The sequence below is a fragment of the Spea bombifrons genome, chromosome 2, assembly GCF_027358695.1.
Source record: "Spea bombifrons isolate aSpeBom1 chromosome 2, aSpeBom1.2.pri, whole genome shotgun sequence".
Classification (NCBI taxonomy): Eukaryota; Metazoa; Chordata; class Amphibia; order Anura; family Pelobatidae; genus Spea; species Spea bombifrons.
The window spans coordinates 10,987,714-11,012,630 of record NC_071088.1 but is presented as its reverse complement, the minus strand read 5'-3'; the positions used below and the strand labels follow the sequence as shown (position 1 = coordinate 11,012,630).

General features: G+C 41.5%; 2 protein-coding genes across 2 annotated transcripts; both read right to left on the bottom strand.

Annotated features, from left to right (window-relative positions):
- Positions 1–18,051: 18,051 nt before the first annotated feature.
- On the bottom strand, positions 18,052–20,302 carry LOC128472669 (proprotein convertase subtilisin/kexin type 4-like). Its single transcript, XM_053454581.1, has one exon. It carries the CDS (start codon positions 20,300–20,302, stop codon positions 18,116–18,118), a length of 2,187 nt encoding a protein of 728 aa, XP_053310556.1. The 3' UTR covers positions 18,052–18,115.
- A 1,856-nt stretch (positions 20,303–22,158) lies between these two features.
- LOC128474114 (small integral membrane protein 19-like) lies at positions 22,159–24,050 on the bottom strand. The gene is made up of 4 exons (XM_053456379.1): positions 23,934–24,050; positions 23,248–23,384; positions 22,932–23,056; positions 22,159–22,257 (listed from the first exon to the last, which is right to left on the bottom strand). The coding sequence occupies exons 2-4, from the start codon at positions 23,379–23,381 to the stop codon at positions 22,202–22,204; spliced, it is 315 nt and encodes a 104-aa protein (XP_053312354.1). The 5' UTR covers positions 23,382–23,384; positions 23,934–24,050; the 3' UTR covers positions 22,159–22,201.
- Between the last annotated feature and the right edge of the window lie 867 nt (positions 24,051–24,917).

Genomic DNA, 24,917 nt, shown 5'->3' with positions numbered 1-24,917 from the left:
GATTTCAGCTTGGTGGGTGGCACTGAGATTTCCCTTTAACACACACAGATCAGTATGTATGTGTATGTGTGTGTGTGTGTGTGTGATAGCCTCCAGGCGCCTGGATCTTTTGTTAGTATGATTAAGTATCTAGTGTTCCATCCTGAAGAAGTCTCTACTTCTGGAACAAAAGTTCTAGCTCATGATTATTATAACTATAATTATTTAAAATAATAGTTTTTAGCTTTTATCCCTACAGCTTGATGTTTCTCATAACAAACAATCTAACTTTGGTTTAATGCTTAAATTCAGATTTGGAACATCCAAGAAATATAAATAATTGAAAAATTGGTTACACTAGATTAGTGACACAAAACAGCAGCTAAAATATGTAATTAGCTCCTTAATGGGATTTTTGGAGTTACCAGTGTTGTGTGTGGTTGTGTACAATGGACATGTGTTTCTATGTGTACTCATAGGCAGGTGTGGAACTGAACTGTAGTAGCATAATATTGCAGGAGTCATAAATCTTGTTAGAAACTGCCATTTGGAATTCTGATACAAACACAGCTGCTGCTTATTGTAAACTCATTAAGGCATAAAAAGTGCTGTGTTTAACACTGTGCAAGGTTACTTTATGGTCTTTCATGATTTGTACAACATAGACATTTTAGTTGGTCTACATGGTAACTTTTCTTTTCATTGTAACTTTTTCTATGGTTGTAGACAGAATATTTAGATAGGAAAATATTTTACTTTCCTTAGGGTTTTTGGCTGTATGTATTTTCATATAATAAGATTGTACATGGACTAGATTGTTCTTGCCATCAAATTGCCTATGTCCTATGCGTGAGTTAGCTGTCTATATAGCTATAGCTCCTATATAGCACCCCTATTTAAAAAAAAAAGTTTGCCATATTAAAAAAACAAAAAACAAAGAAGATGCACACAGTGAACAATGCTGAACCTAAAAACAGAAACATTTAATATTTGAATGGAATGGTGGTCAAAACACATTGCATTGGTGGCCTTTTGGGCATTTGCCTAATTTCCTGTGTTTTGAAGTCAGAAGGTCATTGGAAAGACTTTCCATGCCTCCTCATGGTTTCTCCAATGGTCAGGTCTTCTCAGAGATGAAGTGGGCAGCTTTTCATTGCCAGATGGGTCAAATGCCCACCTGGCTAGTGATTTTCTGCCTGCATGGGTATTGTAAGGCACCAGGTATTAAGTTAAAGGATATCTGTGTTTGGCCCCATAAAGTCTGTTCATGGGTTGACACATTTGATCACTGTGGGAGGACTGTGTAATTTCAGAGTCCTAGAATACTGTTTCCTGATGACAGAATTTGGAGAGTCATCTGTACCATGGAGCGTCTGTTCTGTGTTGGTTACGTGTTGAAAAGTTAGATGAAGTTGTATTTTACAAGATTTCCTTTGTGGCCAGGTAATTCCCCCAGATGACACATATCATCCAACAACCAGGGAATAGGGTTGTGCTCTCTATCTAAAAGAATCAGATGAATAGGAGAAACAATTTATGTGCAAACTGTTAAGAGACAACTACAGCTGCCTCTGGACTCCAATGGGGGACAGCATGTGACGGCAGAGGAGAATACTATAAAACCCAGAGGACGGGGGTGCTGCACAAGCTTGTTAAAAACCTAGAACAGATAATTGCTTCGAGATCACCACAATCCCCTTTCTTTTCACACCAATCTCCAATATATTACTCTTAGTGGTTGCATAGATCGTACTATTCATTCACTGCATGCATGCAGGTCCAGCATGGCTTCCTACACACTATTACCACTTACTGACCAATATTAGAATTAAGGGTTGTACTAGAACCGCTACTAAATAATCCGGCATCACATGGCCATGAGTGTTCAGGGTAAACAATTACCCCTGGCTATGTGGGTTCTTCACGGAGCCAGAAGATCCTGTACCCCATCTATCTCCATTGAGTATCCCATTGTACCAGCAGCACAGGTCCATCCTCTCCACTACTAATGCGCGCAACCAACCACACACACAGGACGGTATAAACAGTAAGAGCATTAGTGCCCGACTCACTTCTTTACCACACTCACTCTATGCAGCCCCAAAACTTGGGACCTCCATTGCTCCTCAGGGTCTGCAGCGACCTAGATTACGCCCCTGCTGCCGGCAGCCATTGAGCAGGTGCCTGATTATTTTTAATCATTATTGCCCAACCGTTACTTTATCAGCCGCTGTTTAATAAGCCCAGAGCGTAGCAGTGAAAGAACCATAGCAAAAATAAACCCAAACTCTTATTCTTCCTGCAGATTCAATTTTTATCTGCAAAAGACAGTTTGCATACAGAAGCGTATCTCTAAACGTATTAATCATTAAGGAATTCTACCTCTTCCTATGAACCACAGCTCAAACAACTACAAATATACTGTAGTCTAGACCTCTCGTATATGTGGGATATTCCTGAGTCAGGATACAGAATAAAAATGATTTTAGATTTCCCAGAGGAGTTTTTCTATTAAAATTAATAGGATATTTAAACCAAGGCACAGATAGGTATTTCTGTTCCCGTGATCATATTTCATAGTGATTGCTTGCAGTATTAGTTCTGTAACAAAATATCCAAAACAATATTTTAAGATTCAGATCACAGAAACAATTGTGCGGCAAAACTGAGTAGTATTTATGAAAATCATTGTCCATTAACATTGCACATTGGAGTGAGTGCTCAAATTGATTTTGTTTTGTTCTGGGAACTTTTTGTATTGACTTAGGAGCTAGAAATATGTAAAGATTTATAGCTTTCTGAATATTGCATGCTGGCAAATAGTTATTTTCATAAAAATATTTTTAACTAGCCAAATAATAAAAACAACACTCATTATTATTATTATTATTACCGTATTAGCTAGGATATAGGCCGCCCCCGTATATAGGCCGCACCCTAAAAGTTTGGTGCTTTTTTAAAGAAAAAGTTTTTTTCTTTAAAAAAGCACCAAAAAAACATGATGCCACTGTCCTCCCTCCCCGAGATACGCTGCCACTGTCCTCCCTCCCCGAGATATGCTACCACTGTCCTCCCTCCCCGAGATATGCTACCACTGTCCCCCCCCCGAGATATGCTACCACTGTCCTCCTCTGCCCCCCACCCCGACTTACCGGAGCAGACTCCCGGGTTTCTTGCGGGGCCGGCGGGGGACATCTACGCAATACGCGTATACAACTTCCGGTGCCGGCACATCCAGTGCCGGCACCGGAAGTTGTATTGCGTAGATGTCCCCCGCCGGCCCCGCAAGACACCCGGGAGTCTGCTCCAGTAAGTCCGTGGGGAGGGTAGGGGCTTAGACAACCTCCCGTGCCGGCACCCCCCCGTGGGAAGTGCTGGCAGGGGAGGCTGTCCAAGGGTATCGGGGAGCAGGATACAGGTCCCCTGCACCGCTGCGGGGGATCTGTATCCTAACCCCGCTGCCTGCATGTCCCGGGCGTCGGGCGCTAGACCCCGAATATAGGCCGCACCCCCACTTTAAAGACTTAAAGTGGGGGGAAAAAGTGCGGCCTATATTCGAGCCAATACGGTATATGACTACAATCGGGGGTTAGTATGCCAAATGGTGGGTGCAAAGTGAGTATTTCTGCATTGGGGGAGTGTGGAGAGAGTATGTCCCCGTTACTAGTCTAGAATGCATACGGTTGGTACGATGAAGTCATGTATAATGTATCAGGGATCCAGTGTGGTTTTTGGTCTCACCACAGACTAGTTGTAAGCAGCAGGGGACAGAATAGACCTGGGCTGTGAAGCTGCAACATTTCCCATCTGTATTCTAAAGTAAAACCCATATTTAGCATTTTGTGGTAGTATTTTGCAGGTTGGAGCAGACTAGCTGTCCAACCAAATCCAAACAGATTCCTTACTTTGGAACACAATAATTTATGTATACCAATTAAATAGAAATCTGTGCAGCGAAAATCAGGTATGAAACGAGTATAAAAAGTGGACAAATAAAGGAATTCTTTTTCTGCCGGGATACATTCTTTAGATATAAAAACTGAATGAAGATTGGAAAATGGTTAGGGCTGAAATGTCAGGAGGTAAGAGAAGACAGCCATTCCAACTGGGTGGGCTTCTTATCTGCTGTCGAAGTTTATTTTCTCACTCCAAAAATTCTAAATATTTAGATAAACTGATTCCACCTTAGAATGCATATTCCCTCATATCCTTGAAAATGTGAAAGAAAGAAAATCTAGCTTAGCATTTTTTCTAGTCCAGGCCATCTTAAAAAACATTCTAAAACCCTTTAAAGGAACTGTTATGTACATTGTTTTTCAGAGATCAGTCTGAAACATGAGCTGAGCAGAATTTTGGTGTCAAAAGTTGCTTGGATTCACAGATTTAGGCAATAACCCTGCTCAGATGGGAGTGCCAGATATCTACACTTACAATACACATATTCCCAGTATACACTATATAGACAAAAGTATTGGGACACCTGACCATTACACCAACAGGGACTTTTATGACATTGCATTCTAAATACATAGACATTAATATGGAGTTGGTCCCCCCTAACTACTTTAACAGCTTCTACTCTTCTGGGAAGGCTTTCCACAAGATGTTGTAGTGTTTCTGTGGGAAACTTTTACCCATTCATCCAGTAGATCGTTTGTGAGGTCAGGCACTGATGTTGGACGAGAAGGCCCGGCTCGCAATCTCCATTCCAGTTCATCCCATAGCTGTTCGATGGGGTCAATGTCTACTTATTAATGTCTATGTATTTAGAATGCAATATCGTAAAAACTTTTGTCCAAATAGTGTATTTCCCCTTTTGGTACTATTTTGTAAGCATGTGCACTGGTATATGGATTATGGAATACCAATTTACAATTTTTCTTTGTGCTGGACCTTCATTTTTTTTTCTGTTCTTGACCGTAAGTGGTGGGATATTAGTTAACAAGAACAGCTGCCAAGAGTATCCACCATAGGTACTACCTGTTTTACTTTACTTGCATTGGGTTCAGAAAAAAACAAGTATGATTTAGGAGTGCCAGCCCTTTTAACCGCACAGTCATGCTCTTTTGACAAAAAAAAGTCAAATTTACAGATCGGCCCTTTTGTCAATTAGCACCTTGAGATAGAGTATGCTATATAAATAAGGACATTGAGTGATTGAGAAAACACCACTATAAATAGGAATTTGCTCATTTCATTAGCAGCCACTGATCAGGATAAAAGCGTCGCAGTAACATGACAGCAACAACTTCATTTGGGTGTATAAGCCAAAATGGAGAGACATACTGCGGTGAAATCACGGAACATCCTTCATGCTATATTTAATGAAATAGACCTCAACCCATCCATGACATAATTTGACGAGTCCACTCAAGACCAACGGTAGGATTATTACAAGCTATTTTTCAAAGGTTGTCCAAAAATATATTGCTATTAATGACCAGGGGAAAATCCTGCTTTGGATAGTAAATTTATGTCACCTTGTCTAATATATTCTGATCACAGAGAAGAACCGTGTTTGTAAAAGCAGCATGTTACCCTTGGGTTGTGCTTTACAACACCAGTAAGGTGGGATACCAGGGTGGGCAGCAGAATAAAGAGTTGATTAACTAATATGCAGAGTCCTTCATTGAATGATCATGTAAGTCACCTAGCCTAAAATCACAAAGGAGAACCATATTTGTAAAGGAACTTGAGATTCTCCCTGTACATTTATTATGTTCTAGTGTCATGATGTTCTAGATCGTTCTATAGCCTTATTGGCCTAGTTGGCGTGGACCAGCCACTATGGCCTGGTGGTGAGATTTAAAGGGGAACTCCTACCATTTGTAGTTACTAATTTTAAAATAAAATTACATTTTCAAAAATATTTTCTGTTTTAAAAAAAAACAAAAAAAAACAGCTCTAGTGTTTGCACAATATATACAGGCAGCTGCATACCAGCCATTTTCTGTCTCTATTATCTTTACCTGCTCTTTTTGACAAACACCCTGACTCTTTATAATACTGCCTGTTGCACAAATGGAATGGCTCATTTTATTCACCCAGCTGGGACACTCATAATTAAAGTATATGGGGGAACAGACTTCATTAGCGCTGCCATAAAGAACCAGCTCAGTGTGGTAATTGAGCAGCGAGAGTCAAAATATCACATGACTGATAACAATGGCCGCCTCCAGGTCTGACGATAAAAGGAGTTTATTAGTACAACAGCAGATAAAACCAGGTTTCTGTCACTGCCGACCGACGTTACTGTATAAGGCGCTGGATTTAATGCTCAAAGTGGAGAATATTTTTTTTTCCATTAGGGTTATTCCTTATGGAAGAGCTGAGAGTTTCTTAAGGTCCCATTGATCTATAAAGCCACAATCAGATTTTGAGGGTAAATCTGTTGATTCCGTTCCATTACTATTATGCATTATGTTATTTAACTAGCTGGTTTCTGCATAATGAATTCAGTTGCTCGTGTAGGTGATGTATACTCTCCAAATCTTTTCACCAAAAACTTGGAAATGCTCGGGGGCCACCAACCGAGATTTGCCCAGGTTAGTAAGCGAGATTAGCATTGCAAATGGTCTCGGGTATTTAGGAATGCTGGATACATGCTATGCTAATTAACCAAACTTCAGTGTTTAAGCCACGAAAAGAGATTGCTAATTTACGTATGCAATCATTAACACACTGAAAAGAAAAGGCTTGCAATTAGAAACATTGGTCTTGGCAAATGCTTGAGTTTTACTCAAAATTCCTTTTTTTTGCATAATTTCAAGGCTACAATATTTAAACCTGTAGGTAAATAAAGAACTGCTTCATTGGGATGTTAATTAACAAAATGTGTTAAAAATAGCCATTTTGCTTTTTTGTCATACCTGTACCTTTTACTAAAACACTCTTTATGCGAAATACCCTGCAGAGACACCTGGCCTTTCTCGTTATGTGATGTGGTTTCACGGCCTGGTACGTGTTACAGTGGCACAGACGGGAGGCAACTGGACAACCTGGAAGGCAACTGGACAACCTGAAAATTCTATTTAACGGAAGTCATAGCGAAAATAAACAAATTATGTTTCTAAGTGAAGAACCACTTGTTAGGAGACAACATACCTCCCAAGTGTCCTAATCTAGGAGTCTTGGCCTAATCTTTGGTGCCCAAATTCCCCATTCTCTCTTTTCTCCTAGAAGGTCCTTCTTTTTTTAATGTGACTTGTAAATGGCCAGTAATACCCAGTAGAGGACTGCATCGGGATGCGGGTCCTGTGGGACCCGTCAAAAAACTTGCGGGTGCGGGCGGTTTTTCAGGTGATGGGGGTGGCAGTGGGTGTTCAGACAATATACCTGCGGGTCCCAGTAATCCCACGCACTGCCGCAAGGCTGCCTTCGCGTTGCTCGCACACAGTGTCTCTTCTCTTGTTCCGCCCAGGAACCCAGCGGAGTCACGTGAATTTACGTCACATGACTCTGATAAGAGAAGAGACGCTGTGTGCGGGAAATCTGCAGTTCAGGTGAGGGGGTGGGGGAGTGAGTATATGAATGAGTGAATTAATGTTTATGAATGATGTTTGCAGGAGAGGGCGGGATTAGACACAGATGTTGCTGGCGGGAGTGGAACACACACGTTGTGTGAGCGGGCGGTAATGGTCAGAAATTCAGCAGGAGCGGGCAGGAGCGGGATTAAGAAAACAGTCCCGCGCAGGGCTCTAATACCCAGCTTCTGGGTCTAGGTCCAGAGGAAGACCCAGGATGGGATGAGTTAACCTGACCACTGAATATTCCAAGACATTTCAATATAACAGTTAAGTGGTTGTGAATATGCCTTCCATGAATTTTTAATTTCCTTTGTGTTTTAGAGTCAATCTAAGTCTTTCACAAACCATGCGTATAGCAAATGCAGCATAATTCATCTCACACGGCAAATACCCTGCTGCAGCAGATGAGATCGGAGCACTGGCCGGTCGGCTGACACCCTATCTTGGAAAAGGCTACTTGGTCTTCTAAAATAGAACTTATGCACTTCTTTGTAGAATTGACTTTCTACTGTAAAGTTTGCACTTTTCCTGTTTGCTTGGATTAAGTCTTTACTCAAAGTTTTTTTTTTAATTTATAGAATTGCTGCTTTCTTAAAATCGCTGCTTTCTTAAAAATGTGTACAAGAACAAACCTTATATAGTTATCATACCCAAAAAGCCTTAACAGTTGCTTTTCTTTCCATTTCTATTAACTGAAATCCCACAATCCACAGCCAAAGACTACCGCAAAGTCACATCAGAGTCTCTCTAAAGTCTGAAAAGTGGCAACAAAGTGAAATGGTCCTATCAACCAGCTGTGCCCCCCAATGTGCCCCTCTAGTCATTGAAACCACTAGTATTGTTTCTGTGCAACCTGATGCGGAAAGGTTGGATATGATGTCATATTTATGAAATACCCCAACACATGGTGGATCTGGGGCCCTGCTAGGGGAGCTACCCCTGGGTCAAACATACAGCAGCCATGTCTATAAATACATCAGTTGTATCGGCATAAATAGTTCATTGGTTGCTTTAACAATAGAGTCGCTTTTCAGAAAGGTACAAATAATCCCCATTAGGACTCAACCCATTAGGCCTGGGGGGGTCTTCTGGCACACAGGGCAAATGCCTTGAGGGCCCTTGGCTGACAGAGCCACACACTCACAGATCTGCTGCTCCAATGGCAGGTCGGATGCTGCAACATTTGGCCAATATCTGGAAATGCCCAGCTGCACATAACCAGCCATCTGTCGCTGGCCTTAAAGTGTCATGGCCGCCCCGTCATCGCCAGTCTGGGTCCCGCAAACCTTTATACAGTAACAGGAGTTTGCTGCTTGTGAATCACTGGACTGAGGTGAAAGCGGAGGGGCTGACAAGATGCCAGGCCATCACCGAAGCATGCGCAGGAAATAAAATAGAGATAAAAGCCAAAAAAAAGGATCATTTAGAGTGAAATGCGGCATGTAAAGAGAGAAGGTAAGGAATTTAGGGCTTTTCCATAACTTTTCAGATTTATTGCCTGAAGATTTCTTCTGATTACGAAAATACAAAGACACAGCCAACCACATCTAAAGAGGCTGCTTATGCCCCAGGCTTTCCATCACCGAATGCTTTACTCCCACCGGGATGCTGTCTTTTGCACTTCTATCTATGGGCCTCATAAATACATTTAGTAGAATGGCAGAACTTGCAGTGTCATACATGCCAAGTGTCCCAGATTTCCAGGAACAGTCACAGGTCCGTTCATTTGTTCCAGAACATATGCTATTGTCCTGATGTCATTATTACTGTATTGCCACATTTTGTATGGCTTCCCTTGTCCCCGTGGAGGACGAAAAGTCCCTCATTTGGAACCCAGATGCTTCTGTTCCTCTTTTCTAGGAGTGCAGAATGTTTGCTGGGTCTGCGTGTATCACAATACTGTGTACAGACACAGCAGAACATACAAATTAAACTGTGTAATTGATTATCCTATTGTATCATTGGATGTGAGGGAATGATCGATCATAAAATGTATCATTTGAGAAAAGTGACATAATACATAAAGCAATGATGTAATCGGATACATCATATGGCAGGTGTTTTAGCCCAAAGCTGCACATGTCTGCATGGACAGGCAGAGATTAAAGGGTTATATTATATACTTTCACACAGTAGATTAATTAATGTGTATAATTTATTAAGAAACTTGAAATACATGTAGAAAAATTTATAACAAAAGTCAAAGACTAAACAGCACCCCGGGCAAGAATTGCCTCCCCCATTTTTCATCCATTTTCATTAGCATTCAATTTATGCACAAATATTTTATATTTCATTATTAAACATATTTTCTGCTTTATCTTGCCGTTTGAATGAAACAATATTGTTATTTCAGCAAACATTTACACTCTTAGGAAGGACAGTCAACAGGGGGCCCCAAATGGACAATCTGCCCCTAAGTAAATGCTGCTTTCACTGTCTACATACCACTGCCTGGCACCCTCTGAATCAGGGGCCACAGACGGCTGCACAGGATGCCTGGTGCTGATGACAGAAGGAACGCGTCTGCTTCACGGTGCGAGACAGGCTGCAGGCTGAGAGACGGGGGCCATATGCCGATCAGCGGCAGAGTCTCTCCCATTACTGAAAGGGGCTAACTTTTATACCTCCCATGTGAAAATAGTTAATGTGTGCATTCACTATTCTAGAACCCCCCCCATCATGCTGGGGTATTTTATTTCAACATTTTGATATGAAGCTTGCTGAAAAACTAAGCCACATGAGCCTTTATATAATTAACCTCGTATAATTAGCCCTTGGATCACCATGCCTTCATCATACCATTAACCCCATTTATATCACAATACTCTTCAAGGACTACAGCATTGTTGAGGGTGACACACAGGGGTGTTTCTCTAATATTGGGACTGTTAGGATACATGCCAAAAGGTTACACAGACAGCCAAGAGACAGTTGTTTGAACAGTGGATTAACTACGGGGGCACAGACTAACTGTTTGGGGCAAAATGGCACAGATCAGCTGTTTGGGGCACTGACAAACTGGGGGATAGATGGCACAAACTGGCTGTTTGGGGGTTAAGATGGCGCTGTTAAGCTGCTTGGGGCCAAGGCACTCACAAGCTGTTTAGGGCAAACGTGGAGCTCAAAAGCTGTTTAGGGCAATGATGGCACTGTGGGACATGTTGCTTGGTTAAGTTGGGGGAGGGCCCTGTAGTTTCTAATTACGCCCCTGTGTTTGCATAACGCAGAACTGCTAAGCAGCATCTTGATCAAATAGGCATATATATCAGAGTTGTATTTCCGCAATACCTTCGAAAACCGATGCTTAGCCCACATGAGTTCTCTAGAACTACCGGTAACTAGAAATACCTCTCATGGACATCAACCAACAGTTTCAAGCTTTTCATCCAAAATAAGTTAGATAGCCGCATATGTAGATTATTAATATTCAATTGCCCTTGTATTTTAGGTTTTAAGGATATCTTCACGTCAGCATCTATAATCTACTCTAATGTCTTTCTGAAGGATCCACCAGTGCATTTGTGAGGACATCCTGAAGCTGATGATACAATCAGACACATTATAATCCAACAGAACTTCCCAGCACAATTGGTTTCCTTGCACATACGGAATTATTACTATAGAAGCAGAACCTATTTGCATTCTATAAATATTAATATTTCAGTTTTCCATGTTTGCCGAATTCAGGCTTCACTGCTCTTGTTTCACAGTTTAATTAATGATGCTTTTGTTGCCTTTTCTTTTTACATTCAAGAAAATTGTAATTAACATACTGTTTAAATACTTGGGGGAATAAAAGTATTAACATCTTACTTTGTTCTTGCTTATTCAATAGGTTATTCAAAATGTGATTTCTCTTCTTCTCCCCCTTACCCCCAGTCCGGTATTTTTTTTTTCTTAGGTGATTAAGTATAACTTACGTTCAATTATGTAATTGTCGTTATTTCATTTAGTTGCTTTGAAGGATGACCTTGTTTAATCCTGGTCAACTTATTCCACCGAAGTTCCTGACCTCAGATAAAGACTTAATATCATCATGTCTTATTGTTCAAAGATTGATTAGCCACTCTTGGATTTTTTTTCTAATCAGGCAGAGAATAATGATTAAAACAGAGAGAGGGTAATTAAAAAAAACAAGTAATATACACCTTCTTTATGGAAATATCATTATTGGCTTCCAAGAAATGCCAATACTCTTTTTTATAACCAAACAGTGATTAACTCAGAATGTTAAAAAAAAATCAATGCAATTATCCATGGGGTGTGCATTTTGTGTAAGAAGTCACACTGCTATTGTAAATAAATATATGGGAAATCCAAAGGAAATTGAACGTAATACGTAATATAAAAAATTTACGGGAAGAACGAGAGTGAAAATTAAAGATGTCGAGTTGGCTGTGCATTCAGCAGGTTCATATTATAAATAACCTCGCTGATCTGCAGAAATGATCTTTAACACCATGCAGGCAAACGCAAACACCTTCCCCCTCTTCTAACTCATCACCATATGTTGCCTTTAACCTTTTGAATGCTGTGAAAGGTAAGCAGTACACGGCGTGTTTGCCTGGCAAGCAGTGGTTTCCCTTCCCCCCTCTAGTGTATAAGCAAATGCACCTTCTAGCACAAATTGCAGAGTTTAATAAAGTGATAGGATTTAAATATTTGCGGGACAGGAATAAAACTATCCGGGACATAAGACAGGACCAAGGACTACATAAGGCTTGGGGTTCTTACAGCGGGAAAAAAAGGGGCAGTCTATATGTGCCAGATGGCTCCTATTTGCGGTCATATTCTACAATTCATGGTAGGGATGGCAACATCTGGCCCAAAGAGATAAGCCTAGCTTAATGGCCCAGTAATAAGGCATTGCATAAGCAATGAAGGCTATCCATTCCTGCCAAAAAACACACATTTATCAATAAGCAACTAGCATAGAAAAAAACCCTCTTTGCCTGGCGGCCACCTTGGGGGAACTGAAACTACATTTTACATTAAAGCCACCACACACCTGCCAACAGTCCCGAATTTTGGGTCTTGTCAGGTCAAATTGCGGGTCTGCCTATACACAGTGCATTATGTTTTAATGTCTGAGACACACAGCTTAACCCCTTGTAAATGAGCTCCAAACTATCCAGTATCTGTACTCAGAGTGCGTGACCCCGCCCCCATTAGGCCCCGCCCCCCACTTGTCTGAGATCCATGAAGCTAATGGCCCAGATAATCAAATAAGAGCAGCCCAGGGGCAACCAGCATCCCTCCCCCGAGTTTCCTAACACGATTCCTTTTTACAGTGGCACTCTGCCTGAAATTGTTTTGGGACAATGACTTGTTCTTTGGGTGTCATGTATTTGTTATAATAATTCCCATTGGAGGATATTATCTCTTTTATTCATATGTTAAATTAAAGGACTCTGGTCTATGTCTTTAGCAGTCTAGGTTTTTAGAGTGTGAGGACGTAAGGTGAAGAAATATAAAATGCATCATGATTTCCATAAGATACTCAGCTCCAGGGAGTGTTAGTAGAATAAATCAGAGCGCGTCAACGAGGCCAACCGGCTTTTTATATCACTAACTGAACCGTAGTTATACTCCTTCAGCTAATGCCGTCTGGCAGATGTTATAATTCTATTCGGGTGAAGGTGGGTCAGTATTTGTAGCTTATCATTAATGGGATACTCATCTGGGTATGTCTACACTCCTCTAGCATAGGCAGTCCCTGCTTCCCAACCACCGAAACGCCTATGAGGTTAATTATTGAAATGATGAGCGATGGTAGGAACAAGTTTTGGCTCACCCATAAGTATCATCAGCCAATTTTCTTATTCGGTTGCCCCTAATGTGACTTTTACGTCTCATCAACTACACAACTTGATTTTTCATAACTATTGAGGTTGCTGTTGGAGTTGTGTCACGTTATGCTTAGCAGCAGACTCTGGTTTATTTTATTTCCCAAAAATGTAAAAGCCAGGTGTCAAGAATTGTGGACCTTATTTATTACCAAGCAGATGATAATGTACTGGGAAGATTATAGTGTAGGTAGGTTTACTTAAACAAGAGGCAGAGGTTATTCACAATTGCTTTGCTGCCCGTCCATTCCCTTAGTTATAATGTATCTGTTATATGGTATCTGCCCTGCCTTCTCTCTATAATTGTAGACATTGTGTCTGTAGGTGAGAGGCCAGCTAAGCAGGCTTCTGTTGGTGAGACCAGGCTGTCAGAATAAAGCAAATGTCTATAAAGATGGTCACAGCATTCCAACAAACAACTGGCTAGAGCTCTAAAAATATGTTGGGGGCTTCACTGGTTTATAACTTAGGCTTTGATTATTTCACCTGATAACTGACCTTCTGGAGCAGACCTACGATCTCCAGGTGGTGGATCACTTGCGGCTTTGGCTTTATGTAGCCGTCTCTCGATTAGCTCCTCCCCTGTTCATAGATATTCCCGCCTCCCTGGCCCAGTTCCCATATAAAGAGGGAAGATGGAAGCTCCGCTTCAGCAGGCAGGAGAAGTTCCTAGGTATATAATTAACTGTTTACTTAATGAAGAGCTGAAATGTACGCCCTACCAGTACCATGGGAGTGCCCGATTTACGCATATTGCCAATTTTCTTGTACATTAAATATTTCCGCATGGTTATTTTGCACAAGTTGCAATTTAGTATCTCCAGTCCCCGATGATATGTTGAGCCTGTTCCTGGAGCATATAAGAGATGATTGGACTGTACACATGACATTTCCAAATGGAACAAAATATCTTCAAACGATGATTCCCTGTTGGTGATTCAACTAAAATGTACCAGAATGTCAGTGATTTTTCTTCTATATAATGTTTTCTTTAATAAATGCTCTGCTTGGTAGGAAACCAATTTTCTCCTTGAATTAATTGTGGCATCACGGCTAAATATTATTTCTAATTACATGAATGCCAACATACACTAACGCCCTCTTTTTTAATCCATGTAGAGTTTCAGTAAGTGCGAGATATATTTTTTCATGCCACTTTTGTCTGCTTGAAGCAGCAGATCTCTGGCAGGAAAGTTCTCCCGTTAAAATCAATGGAAGCACTTTATGTGCACGGAGGCCTCGTTAGATCCCCTGGAACTCTTGCACAAGCCAAGGAGCCGGGGAGTGGGGAGAAATCACTTAATGTGAGCAGAGGATTCTGCTGAGCCCGTCTATTAATTTGGATGCTAAAAAGTGTAGGATGTAAGTTGATACTATCATATCAGGGTCATTGTTTAGAGATACAACTCATGGAATCTGAGATATGTGGCAAAAGATGGCAGTACCAGTGTAATAATTTCCTGTACCGATCTATGAGGAGTTTTTCTAGAACCTGTCAAGGTGACTGTTCACTCTTTAACGTATCTTTATACTGTGGTTTATGCAGTAAAGGGCCGCTTGGCAGGAGAGTTGTGGTTTCAGCTCCTTGACCTTACTATACATTATGAAGGTCCAACCACTGTGATCTTCTACTGTAGGGAGGGCTTGGCTGGCCCTGTACATTGTATAAGTAAATCAGTGAGATTTCTTCAAAGTTTCTTCACCTATTAAATGATACATTATACGGGACCAGCTCTGCCTTTTTTGATTCTTTCATTTCTCATGTTTCCAGACTATTACAAACCTGTCACTGTTCTGTAAACAAAGACAAAAATGCTGTTGAAATATAAAAAAGTGCCAAAGGGTTCTTGAGTAGGGTGAGATCTCTTGATGTCAACGACTCAAACATTAGTCTTTGTTTTGTGCTCTATTAAAGGCCACTTTAAAAGCCATTGAGCTAAAATCTTCGCTTTTCACGCTCTTGGGAAATAAGCGATGGGTGTGGAATGTTTGGTGAGTGATAAGAAACAGAAAATAAATGGCTTCTGTCAACACTTGTGGGTCCAAACATGGGAAGCCGATTGTGGAATATTTTTGTGTGCTACATATTGTGTGTCATATATGAATGTTGGCACCTGCAGTGAATTAAACTATCCCAAGGAACATTAGTAGTTCCATTTAAGGCGCCGCATACATCTATATCAATGGGTGCATTATCAGATATACATAGTAGCTTCCGTCTGTTTGAACTGTGGATCCGATCACAGATGTAAATGGCTTAAACCATATGGCAACCATTACCTTGATGTAAAGGAAGAAGGAAGTCAATAGAAAGGTCACAGGTCATCATGTTAGGGTTCCTAAGGATGTAAACATGTTATAGCATTCCTAAACACAGACTCGTATATTATTTGTGTTCTGTAGTGATGGGAAGTTCGGATCATTAAAGTGAATCGGATCATTTCGATTTGTTCACTGAAATGATCCGATTCATGATCCGGATCTTCGGATCACTCAGTGTGACTCACAGATGTTACTGTTTTCCAGTAACTCCGTGCAGGCACACTAACGATTGGCCCCGCCCCTTTCATTATGAATCCTCCCCCCTGCCTCCAGTGATGTCAATGAAGGCAGAGAGTCGTTCAAAGATTCGGATCTTACAGGGATCCGAATCTTACAGTGATCCAGATCACTGTAAGATCCGGATCACTGTAAGATCCGGATCATTGTAAGATACGGATCATTGTAAGATCCGGATCTTTGAACGACTCTCTGCCTTCATTGGCATTCTAATCATTCAGAGAATATCACCATACTGTTATAAATAATACATTAATAATCACTGCCCCCAGGATTTACATTCCCCTTTACCTGCAACTGCACCTTAAGCTAACTTTATTAAATTAATTAAATTAACCCTCACCATTAAATTAACCCTAAACACCCCATCAACCATGACTGCCCCTAAAATTAACCCTTAACACCCCATCAACCATGACTGCCCCTAAAATTAACCCTTAACACCCCATTAACCATAACTGCCCCCAAATTAACCCTAAACACCCCATTAAGCATAACTGCCCCTAAATTAACCCTAAACACCCCGTTAAGCATAACTGCCCCCAAATTAACCCTAAACACCTCATTAAGCATAACTGCCCCTAAATTAACACTAAAGACCCCATTAAGCATAACTACCCCCATATTAACCCTAAACACCTCATTAAGCATAACTGCCCCTAAATTAACACTAAAGACCTCATTAAGCATAACTGCCCCTAAATTAACACTAAAGACCCCATTAAGCATAACTGCCCCTAAATTATCCCTAAACACCCCATTAAGCATAACTGCCCCTATATTAACACTAAAGACCCCATCAACCATACCAATTTATTAGGTAATTTATCTGGAGTATATGCAATTAATTTAGGGGCAGTTATGATTAATGGAGTATTTAGGGTTAATTTCAGGGGCCGTTATGGTTAATGGGGTCTTTAGGGTTAATTTCAGGGGCCGTTATGGTTAATGGGATCTTTACGGTTAATTTCAGGGGCAGTTATGGTTAATGGGGTATAAGGGTTAATTTTATGCTGATGACTGAGGGTTAATTTAATTAATTTAATAAAGTTAACTGTAGGTGCAGTTATAGGTAAATGGGGGCAAACTCAGGGGAATCTAAATCCTGGGGGCAGTGTGAACATTATTAATGTATTTATTTATAAAAGTATGGTATCAGTAATATTCTCTGAATGATTCGAATCTCTGTAAGATTCGGATCCTTGTAAGATCCGGATCTCTGTAAGATTCGGTTCATTCGACTCTTCGGATCATTCGACTCTTCGGTTCATTCGACTCTTCGGTTCATTCGACTCTTCGGTTCATTCGACTCTTCGGATCATTCGACTCTTTGAACGACTCTCTGACTCTATGAATTAATGAGCAGTAACCTGACCCCAGAGTCTGTGTCTGAGTGCTCTGCAGCTGACTCACAGCTCTAGGATCAGGTTACAGCTGCATGATTCACAGACTGAACCGCTACAAATGAATCGTTCAGTCTAGTGAACCGATTCATCCGGATCACTAAAAAGAACCGGATCAAATGAACGATTCGTTCATGATCCGGACATCACTATACAGAATTCGTGTGGATTCTCATAACACTGTCTATATGTTTATTATCTGAAGCAAAATAAATATTGTTTCCAATATATAATACTTTATCCATGCTCACTCACCCTTACACATAGACATTCATGCTCAAAATATATTTTCTGTAAGATATAACAAAATATTTTTCTGTATGATTACGTGTGATGTAAAGTGGAATAGCCTCTGGGCTATTACATAACTTTTAAGTCACTTAAATGCAAAAAAAAAAACATGTCAGTGGTGACATTAAGTCACATAAAAATGATGTATTTCCAATCTTTAATCAATGTGCATTGCTATAGAATGCTTGATTCTTGTTTTGGAATCCACACAAGATATGAAATCTGAGATCGGTCTAAGCTTTTCCTTCAAGCATGCGAGTACGGTTTAATTGTTTTATTATTCAACATAAAATTTCCAGGTACTTAAAATCTAAATTTGTAAAATATAGCAAGGAAAAGGTATTTTTGCCAAATAGTAAAAGGAATTTTATTGGTGTAACAGTGCTATCCGCGTCAGGTTGGGTCTCTACTCTCCCTTGTTGACTTTGTCCTCATTAGCGTTCAAAAGCAGAGGAAATCTCCTCCCTGCGCAGATTCCAGATCTGATTTAGAGCACGGTGGTTGCCCATCAGACGGGACTGGGGTCTACTCGTGATCTTTTTCGTAGATACCAGTGAATGAAAACCACCAGCGCTCCCATAACCATTACAATGGCCGCACTCATTATCACTGCCACTAATGTTGTTTGAGGGATCCGGATGAATGAGGCGTTCTGTAAGTCTACACTTGGGGAGTCAGATCTTACGCATGAGTTGTCTTTTCCATTATATTCGTATAAAGGGGAACAGGAAGTGCAATTATTGGCAGACGACCCTTTACACGTAAAGCAGGATGGGTGGCAAGCGGCACAAGAACGAACAAGGTGAAAGCTGCTGGGCTCTGACACCTCCGCTCTCTCCGTAGACTTAAAGTATTTGGCAGGGCAGTAAGATAGACAGAGCTTTCCAAAGGTATAATAAGGTGCCAAACATTCTATGCACGACCCATTTATATCAAGCCTCAGACACTTTCTCACGACAGACTTCTTGATTTTCCTGGACATCATGTGTTCATCGGTCCCGTACAAAATCAACGTGACGTGACGTAGAAATCCGTGGTTGGTGTAGTTTCCTCTGTTCCTAAGTTCTAAGGTCCAAAGGCCCAATGGATTTTCATCCCAAGATTGTATGGTCATGAAGGACCAATCTTTGTACCCATCAGTGCTGGTATCATGTGGTCTCTTGCCCATTAGCACAGAACGGGTGCCCATAGGACTGGTAAGATAGATTTCCAGGTCACCTCTGCGACTGTAGCTGAGGGACATTTGGGCTTGGACATGCTCAAGGGATGTTATGTGATTGGGGGACCCAGAACAGGCAGTGACATTGTAAGTCAAAATCAGATCTGAATACACTTCTTTGGGGGTGCTCACAATTGTTATGAGGCACTTTCTTTGAGGCTGCGTTGTCTCCCATGTTTCGGCCAGCTCCACTACTCGTCCAGCATGCAAGAGTCCGTAGCCGAAATAGTGGCTCACTTTTCTTCCCACTCCATTTATGACCCAATCGTCAGCCATTAGGTGGGCAGGACTGGACGCTCTTACCACGATATGTTGTATATCCCTCCATGTAAGAGCTGGGTTTGCCTCCAATGCCAAAGCAAGGATCCCGGCAGCAAGTGGAGCGGCGGCGGAAGTCCCAGTGTGTTGATCTGTACACGTGTGGCGTATATCAGTGGTGATAACAGTCCATTCATCACCACCACTGCTGCTGTAAGTGCTTGTAAGTTTGCATGCACACGCCTCACTGTACCAAGGGACTGTTCCACGTTTTGTGACACCCCCAACAGCAATAGTGTAGATACTGTTGGAGTAGCCGTCACTGTTGCAGTTGTCATTCCCGCCACCGTTTCCAGATGCCCAAACAAAGATAGATCCAAGGCCACCGCGACCATTTAGTATTCCTTTGTAAAAAGCCTCAGAAGACAACACTCCTGGTCCATCCAGTACCTTTCCATCATCAGAGGGACCCCAGCTGGCGCTATAAATGTCAATATGCTGTGGGTTCAAACTCAACGACTGAGCTTCAACAATGTCTGTGTCCATCCCATCCAGCATTCGCACACCTCCTATTCTAGCGTTGTATGCTACTCCAGCGCCGCAAATATCATTATTGGCAACCGCAGCCACCTCGCCTGCACAGCGGGTCCCGTGGTAGTTCTTATTAGATGGGGTATATCGGGGCTGAGGGTCAGGATCGTCGTCATTAAAATCGTAACTCGCCTCCGGATCATAGTTTAATGCGAGATCGGGGTGGTCCTTTTCAAGTCCGTCATCCAGAATGGTGACCACCACGCCTCGTCCGGTATATCCACGGTTCCAAGCAGTCTGGATGCCTAAGTCAAGATTTATATCCTTATGCAGGTACCACTGCAAGCTGAAGAGGGGGTCTGTGGGAACCACATCAGGCTGTCTTTTCTCCCTTCTCTTCAGCGTCTGCTGCTCAAACCAGCTAACCTTGGGTTCTTTTTTCAGTTGAATGTTTCTACCCCAGTGAGGGCTGAAGGATTTCCTTTGAATGCCACGATGAGATAAATGGTAGAAATCACTGCCAAGCACCACCTGCCCAAGGTTGATGAAACCGAATTTCTGTGCAATACGTTCTGCCTCTACAGAGCCATCGGGTATGTGCACAGCCCAGCTATTTGTGTAAATCTCCAAAGAGAAGATCGCATGGATCAGAACAGTAACAACGAAAACCAGAGCTATGCTCCTCATCTTGTACTGTCAGCTTACAAAAGCATCTGTTGGCCTAACGGCCAGTGCTTTTATAACCTACACTATGTCACAGTAGAAGGGCGTGGCACATATGTTACATCACAATAGCAGGGCGGGGCTCGGAACTCTCAGCGACAAGCTGGCTAGAAAATGCTTACAGTTATGATGTCAGTATATAATTGTGAACCAGTAGTGTGTGATTATATATATATATGTATATATATATATATTATATACACGGTATATATATATACACACACACACACACACACATTATATATATATACATATATATATATATATATATATATATATATATATATACACGGTATATATACACACACAGACTACCATTCTAAAATGTGGGGTCACTTGGAAAATAAATGTCTAGCTGTAACAATTGCAAAGGGGTTTTTCTAACGATTGATTAGCCTTTTAAAGTTAAACTTGGATTAGAAAACACAACGTGCCGTTGGAACGCAGGAATGATGGGAGTGATAAAGAACCTCTGAAGTTATTCCATTAAAAATCAGCCGTTTTCAGCTACAATCATTCAGTCATTTACAACATTAATGATGCCTGTGCTGTATTTCTGATGCATTTCATGTCATTTTAATGGACAACGTTTGTTTTCTTACAAAAACAGAGACAGTTCTATGTGACCTCATACATGTAGACTTATATATATATATTACCAAGAGAACACCAAGTATCTCATAAGTGGTAATATAAACAAAACTCTTGGGGACTTTTATCAAGAGAATCTAACAGAGTAATAAAGTGACATTTAAAGAAGCGACGTGATTAAGGGTTCAAAATTGTGTAGAAAGGGCACGAGAAGACAAGCAGTCGCAGGGTCGACCCCTGTACTTACGCCACTGACCAAGATGGCTCCGGATATAAAAACATCAAATCCATGGCATGTAGCTGTATGTCCTGACTGAGTGGTGGAGGTTAACACAGTAAGGGAATATAGATATGAATGGGATCGGCATATTGTTATCCCGACGACTGAGTGAAGATGTGACCAAGGACTGATCAAGGTCGGAGTCTGCAGTCAAACTCTATTCCTGTGTTTCCTGTACAAAATTAAATATGATTTAACGATCTCTTTTTTCCCCAGTGTGATACCCATAGTTTTAGCTAATGCATACACACACATATATAACCCCATAATTTTAATAAGAATATACACCAACATTTTGTGTCATGCCAATGGGCAATAAAACCACCGTACATAACTATCACACTATGCAATGAAGAGATGCATACAACATACATCATACACTGCGCATCAGGCAAGCCCCAACTCTTCAACCAGCGACATCATTAATTAAGAGACATAATCAGAAGCTTTGGGAAGCAAAAGGTACAACCAGGGTTCATGGAATTTTATTAAGGAGAAAAACTACACATTTTCATACATTTATAATACATCTATGCACAGACATGTAGTCCATTTAATCTGTAATAACTGCTCAGATGATCTTTAGTCATAATATAAACACAAGCCACATATTAATAGCCTGATTTATACTTTTTATGCCGACTATCAGTTTTAATGGGTTAACTACATTTCGCCCTCATAAACATGGCAGCTCCTTGAGATGAGGTACAGATGGCAGACCGCGGGAGGGCACTGGGTGTACAGAATGGCACTAGAAGCATGAAATAAATATGTAAAAAAAGTATTTGTTGTTCGGTTTTGTATATAATCCGGTCCCTCATCTGATCGCTGCACAGACACCAACATGTTTAGTGTGGCTGGTAACAGGCGGTGACCCGCCAACACGTCCTCTTCATGCGGAAGCTTTGTAATGTGTATATATATATATATATATATATATATATATATATATATATACACACACACACAAACACACGAGACCAGAGCTCTCCTCATTCCACGGTAAGCTGGACGCTGTCACTTTGACCGTGATGATCGTGTTTCCGTGCTGAAAAACATCAAGAATATTACCTTTTATTCATACAGCGCTAACAATTTGTGCATATAGCCCTTCATATAGTCCATACATTCAAAGAGTCTGACAAAACTAAAACCGACAGATTAAAAATGATCATTTACGTTAAGTAAATAGAGACCGGTCCGTAAACTTACAGTCTAGAGGATATTTCGATTCAATGGCCACCATCCTAGATCAAAATGCAAAAGTTAACACATCCACCACTTTTGCTCCGGTTGCCCACCGACTTGATGAAAGGTTACATATTATGTTTAAATAATTCCGTACATTAAAAAAAAAACGACTTTGAAATGTAATGTTCTCACACCCTTGCGTGTTTAAATTCCCTTACTATACTAGCCTTTACCATTTCTGATGGGGCGCTGTTCCGTTTATCTACCCACCCTTCAGTAAAGCGAAGCTTCTGACCCTTATAACTTCCATATGCGGAAAGGTGCAGGGGGAGCGATTTATATTAAAATCTCTTGTTGGACTTTAAACTTGCTTTAATTCTAGCTGTATTGCACAAAGGTTATTTTCTGCTCGTTTATATAGAATAATATCCAGATACAGCGACGGTAACGTGCATTAGATATTACTTCGATAGACAAAAAGAAATCCAGACTTAGTTTAACTCCCCCCATTAACTTTATGCTCAGTCTCACCGATACAATACATCTCCAGTTGTTGGCGTAGGCGAATCTTCTTCACGTCATCGTAGAAGTTTGTCTCGGATGACGTCTCCGCTGCATGAGGAACCGTGAATATCCTCATTATCTTTCTTTTATTTCTGCACAAAAACAGTTACAGGTCAAAGTATTCTAGAGTGACAGTAATTCCACCCCATAATGCCCCCCATTGGGAAAGTAATTGGCCACCTATTTATAAAATAAGGGATTAATACATATTATTAGATATCACATTTTCTTTATTACTCTAGAATGTCGTGAAGAATCTCCCACTAAGACAAACGTAACTCACTTCCTTGCATACATGAAGAGTCCAAAGCTGACGAGAATCACAATCAAATAGACGTTTGTGGCCTCGTTCCATGCCTCGTGGACGGAATAATCGATGGTTTCATCATCTGACATCACGCCGTATCCTCCCGCCATCTTCTGCAAAACAAGAAGAGAGCGAAAAGCATCAGTAAAAGTAAAATAGGCTATTGGTAGAGATCGGATTCTTTACGAAGTAAGGCGGTTTAAATCCCAGTCTGTCGATGTACGCTGCGCAGCCCGCCGGGTCCCGCAACACAAGGGTCTGCGAGAAACACCTGAATCCTGGAGGTTCCCAGCGGCGCCCAGAACCGGCCTTTATTCTCCTTCCTGGGTAAGCTGAGCTTTCTGTTACCCCCTAGGGCCGGGGGAATTGACTGGATGGCACCCCTTCACTGCCGGCACCCCTTCACTGCCAGCACCCCAACGCAGGTCCCCTACCAGTACCCTTCTCTCCAAAATTAACTCCCTGCAGGCCAGTTGCCCCAAATAAACTCGCTTATCCCGAACTGGATCCCTGCCGTGGGCACCGACCTACATAGCGGACTCGCTCGCCAACCCCTCCCGGAAATTAGTCTCCTCTCCTGCCCCCATCACACTGGATCTCCTGTGCCCCTATAATGCGGGTTACACAGGAGCCTCTCCGCCGGGGGTAACATCACTTACCACCGGGCTGAACTCATTCCTCGAAGGCAAAGGATCGCGGTGCTTTGTGACTTCAGCTCGATGCACTTCCGGGTTACGAAAGGGGGAAAACAAACCTGCTCATCAGCCACGCCCATCGCTTTGATTGGCCGAGGAATATGGGGCTTTTTGTTTTGTTTCATAGTGATGGGAAGTTCGGATCATTAAAGTGAATCGGATCATTTTGATTCGTTCACTGAAATGATCCGATTCATGATCCGAATCTTCGGATCACTCAGTGTGACTCACAGGAGTTACTGTTTTCCAGTAACTCCGTGCAGGCACACTAACGGCTGGCCCCGCCCCTTTCATTATGAATCCTCCCCCCTGCCTCCAGTGATGTCAATGAAGGCAGAGAGTCGTTCAAAGATTCGGCTCTTACAGTGATCCGGAGGGGCAGTTTGAGGATGCCGAACTATGAAAGAGAGTTTGAGAACCGCTTTGTATTGGAATTTACTAGTGATGGGAAGTTCGGATCATTAAAGTGAATCGGATCATTTCGATTCGTTCACTGAAATGATCCGATTCATGATCCGGATCTTCGGATCACTCAGTGTGCCTGCACGGAGTTACTGTTTTCCAGTAACTCCGTGCAGGCACACTAACGATTGGCCCCGCCCCTTTCATTATGAATCCTCCCCCCTGCCTCCAGTGATGTCAATGAAGGCAGAGAGTCGTTCAAAGATTCGGATCTTACAGGGATCCGAATCTTACAGTGATCCGGATCACTGTAAGATCCGGATCACTGTAAGATCCGGATCATTGTAAGATCCGGATCTTTGAACGACTCTCTGCCTTCATTGGCATTCTAATCATTCAGAGAATATCACCATACTGTTATAAATAATACATTAATAATCACTGCCCCCAGGATTTACATTCCCCTTTACCTGCAACTGCACCTTAAGCTAACTTTATTAAATTAATTAAATTAACCCTCACCATTAAATTAACCCTAAACACCCCATC

Coding starts and splice junctions, on each gene's coding strand:
- LOC128472669 (XM_053454581.1), bottom strand. CDS start 20,302: ATGAGGAGCATAGCTCTGGTTTTCGTTGTTACTGTTCTGATCCATGCG.
- LOC128474114 (XM_053456379.1), bottom strand. CDS start 23,381: ATGGCGGGAGGATACGGCGTGATGTCAGATGATGAAACCATCGATTAT. Junction 23,057..23,247: donor CTCTTCATGTATGCAAGGAA/GTGAGTTACGTT, acceptor GTTTTTGTGCAG/AAATAAAAGAAAGATAATGA. Junction 22,258..22,931: donor ACTGGAGATGTATTGTATCG/GTGAGACTGAGC, acceptor GATGTTTTTCAG/CACGGAAACACGATCATCAC.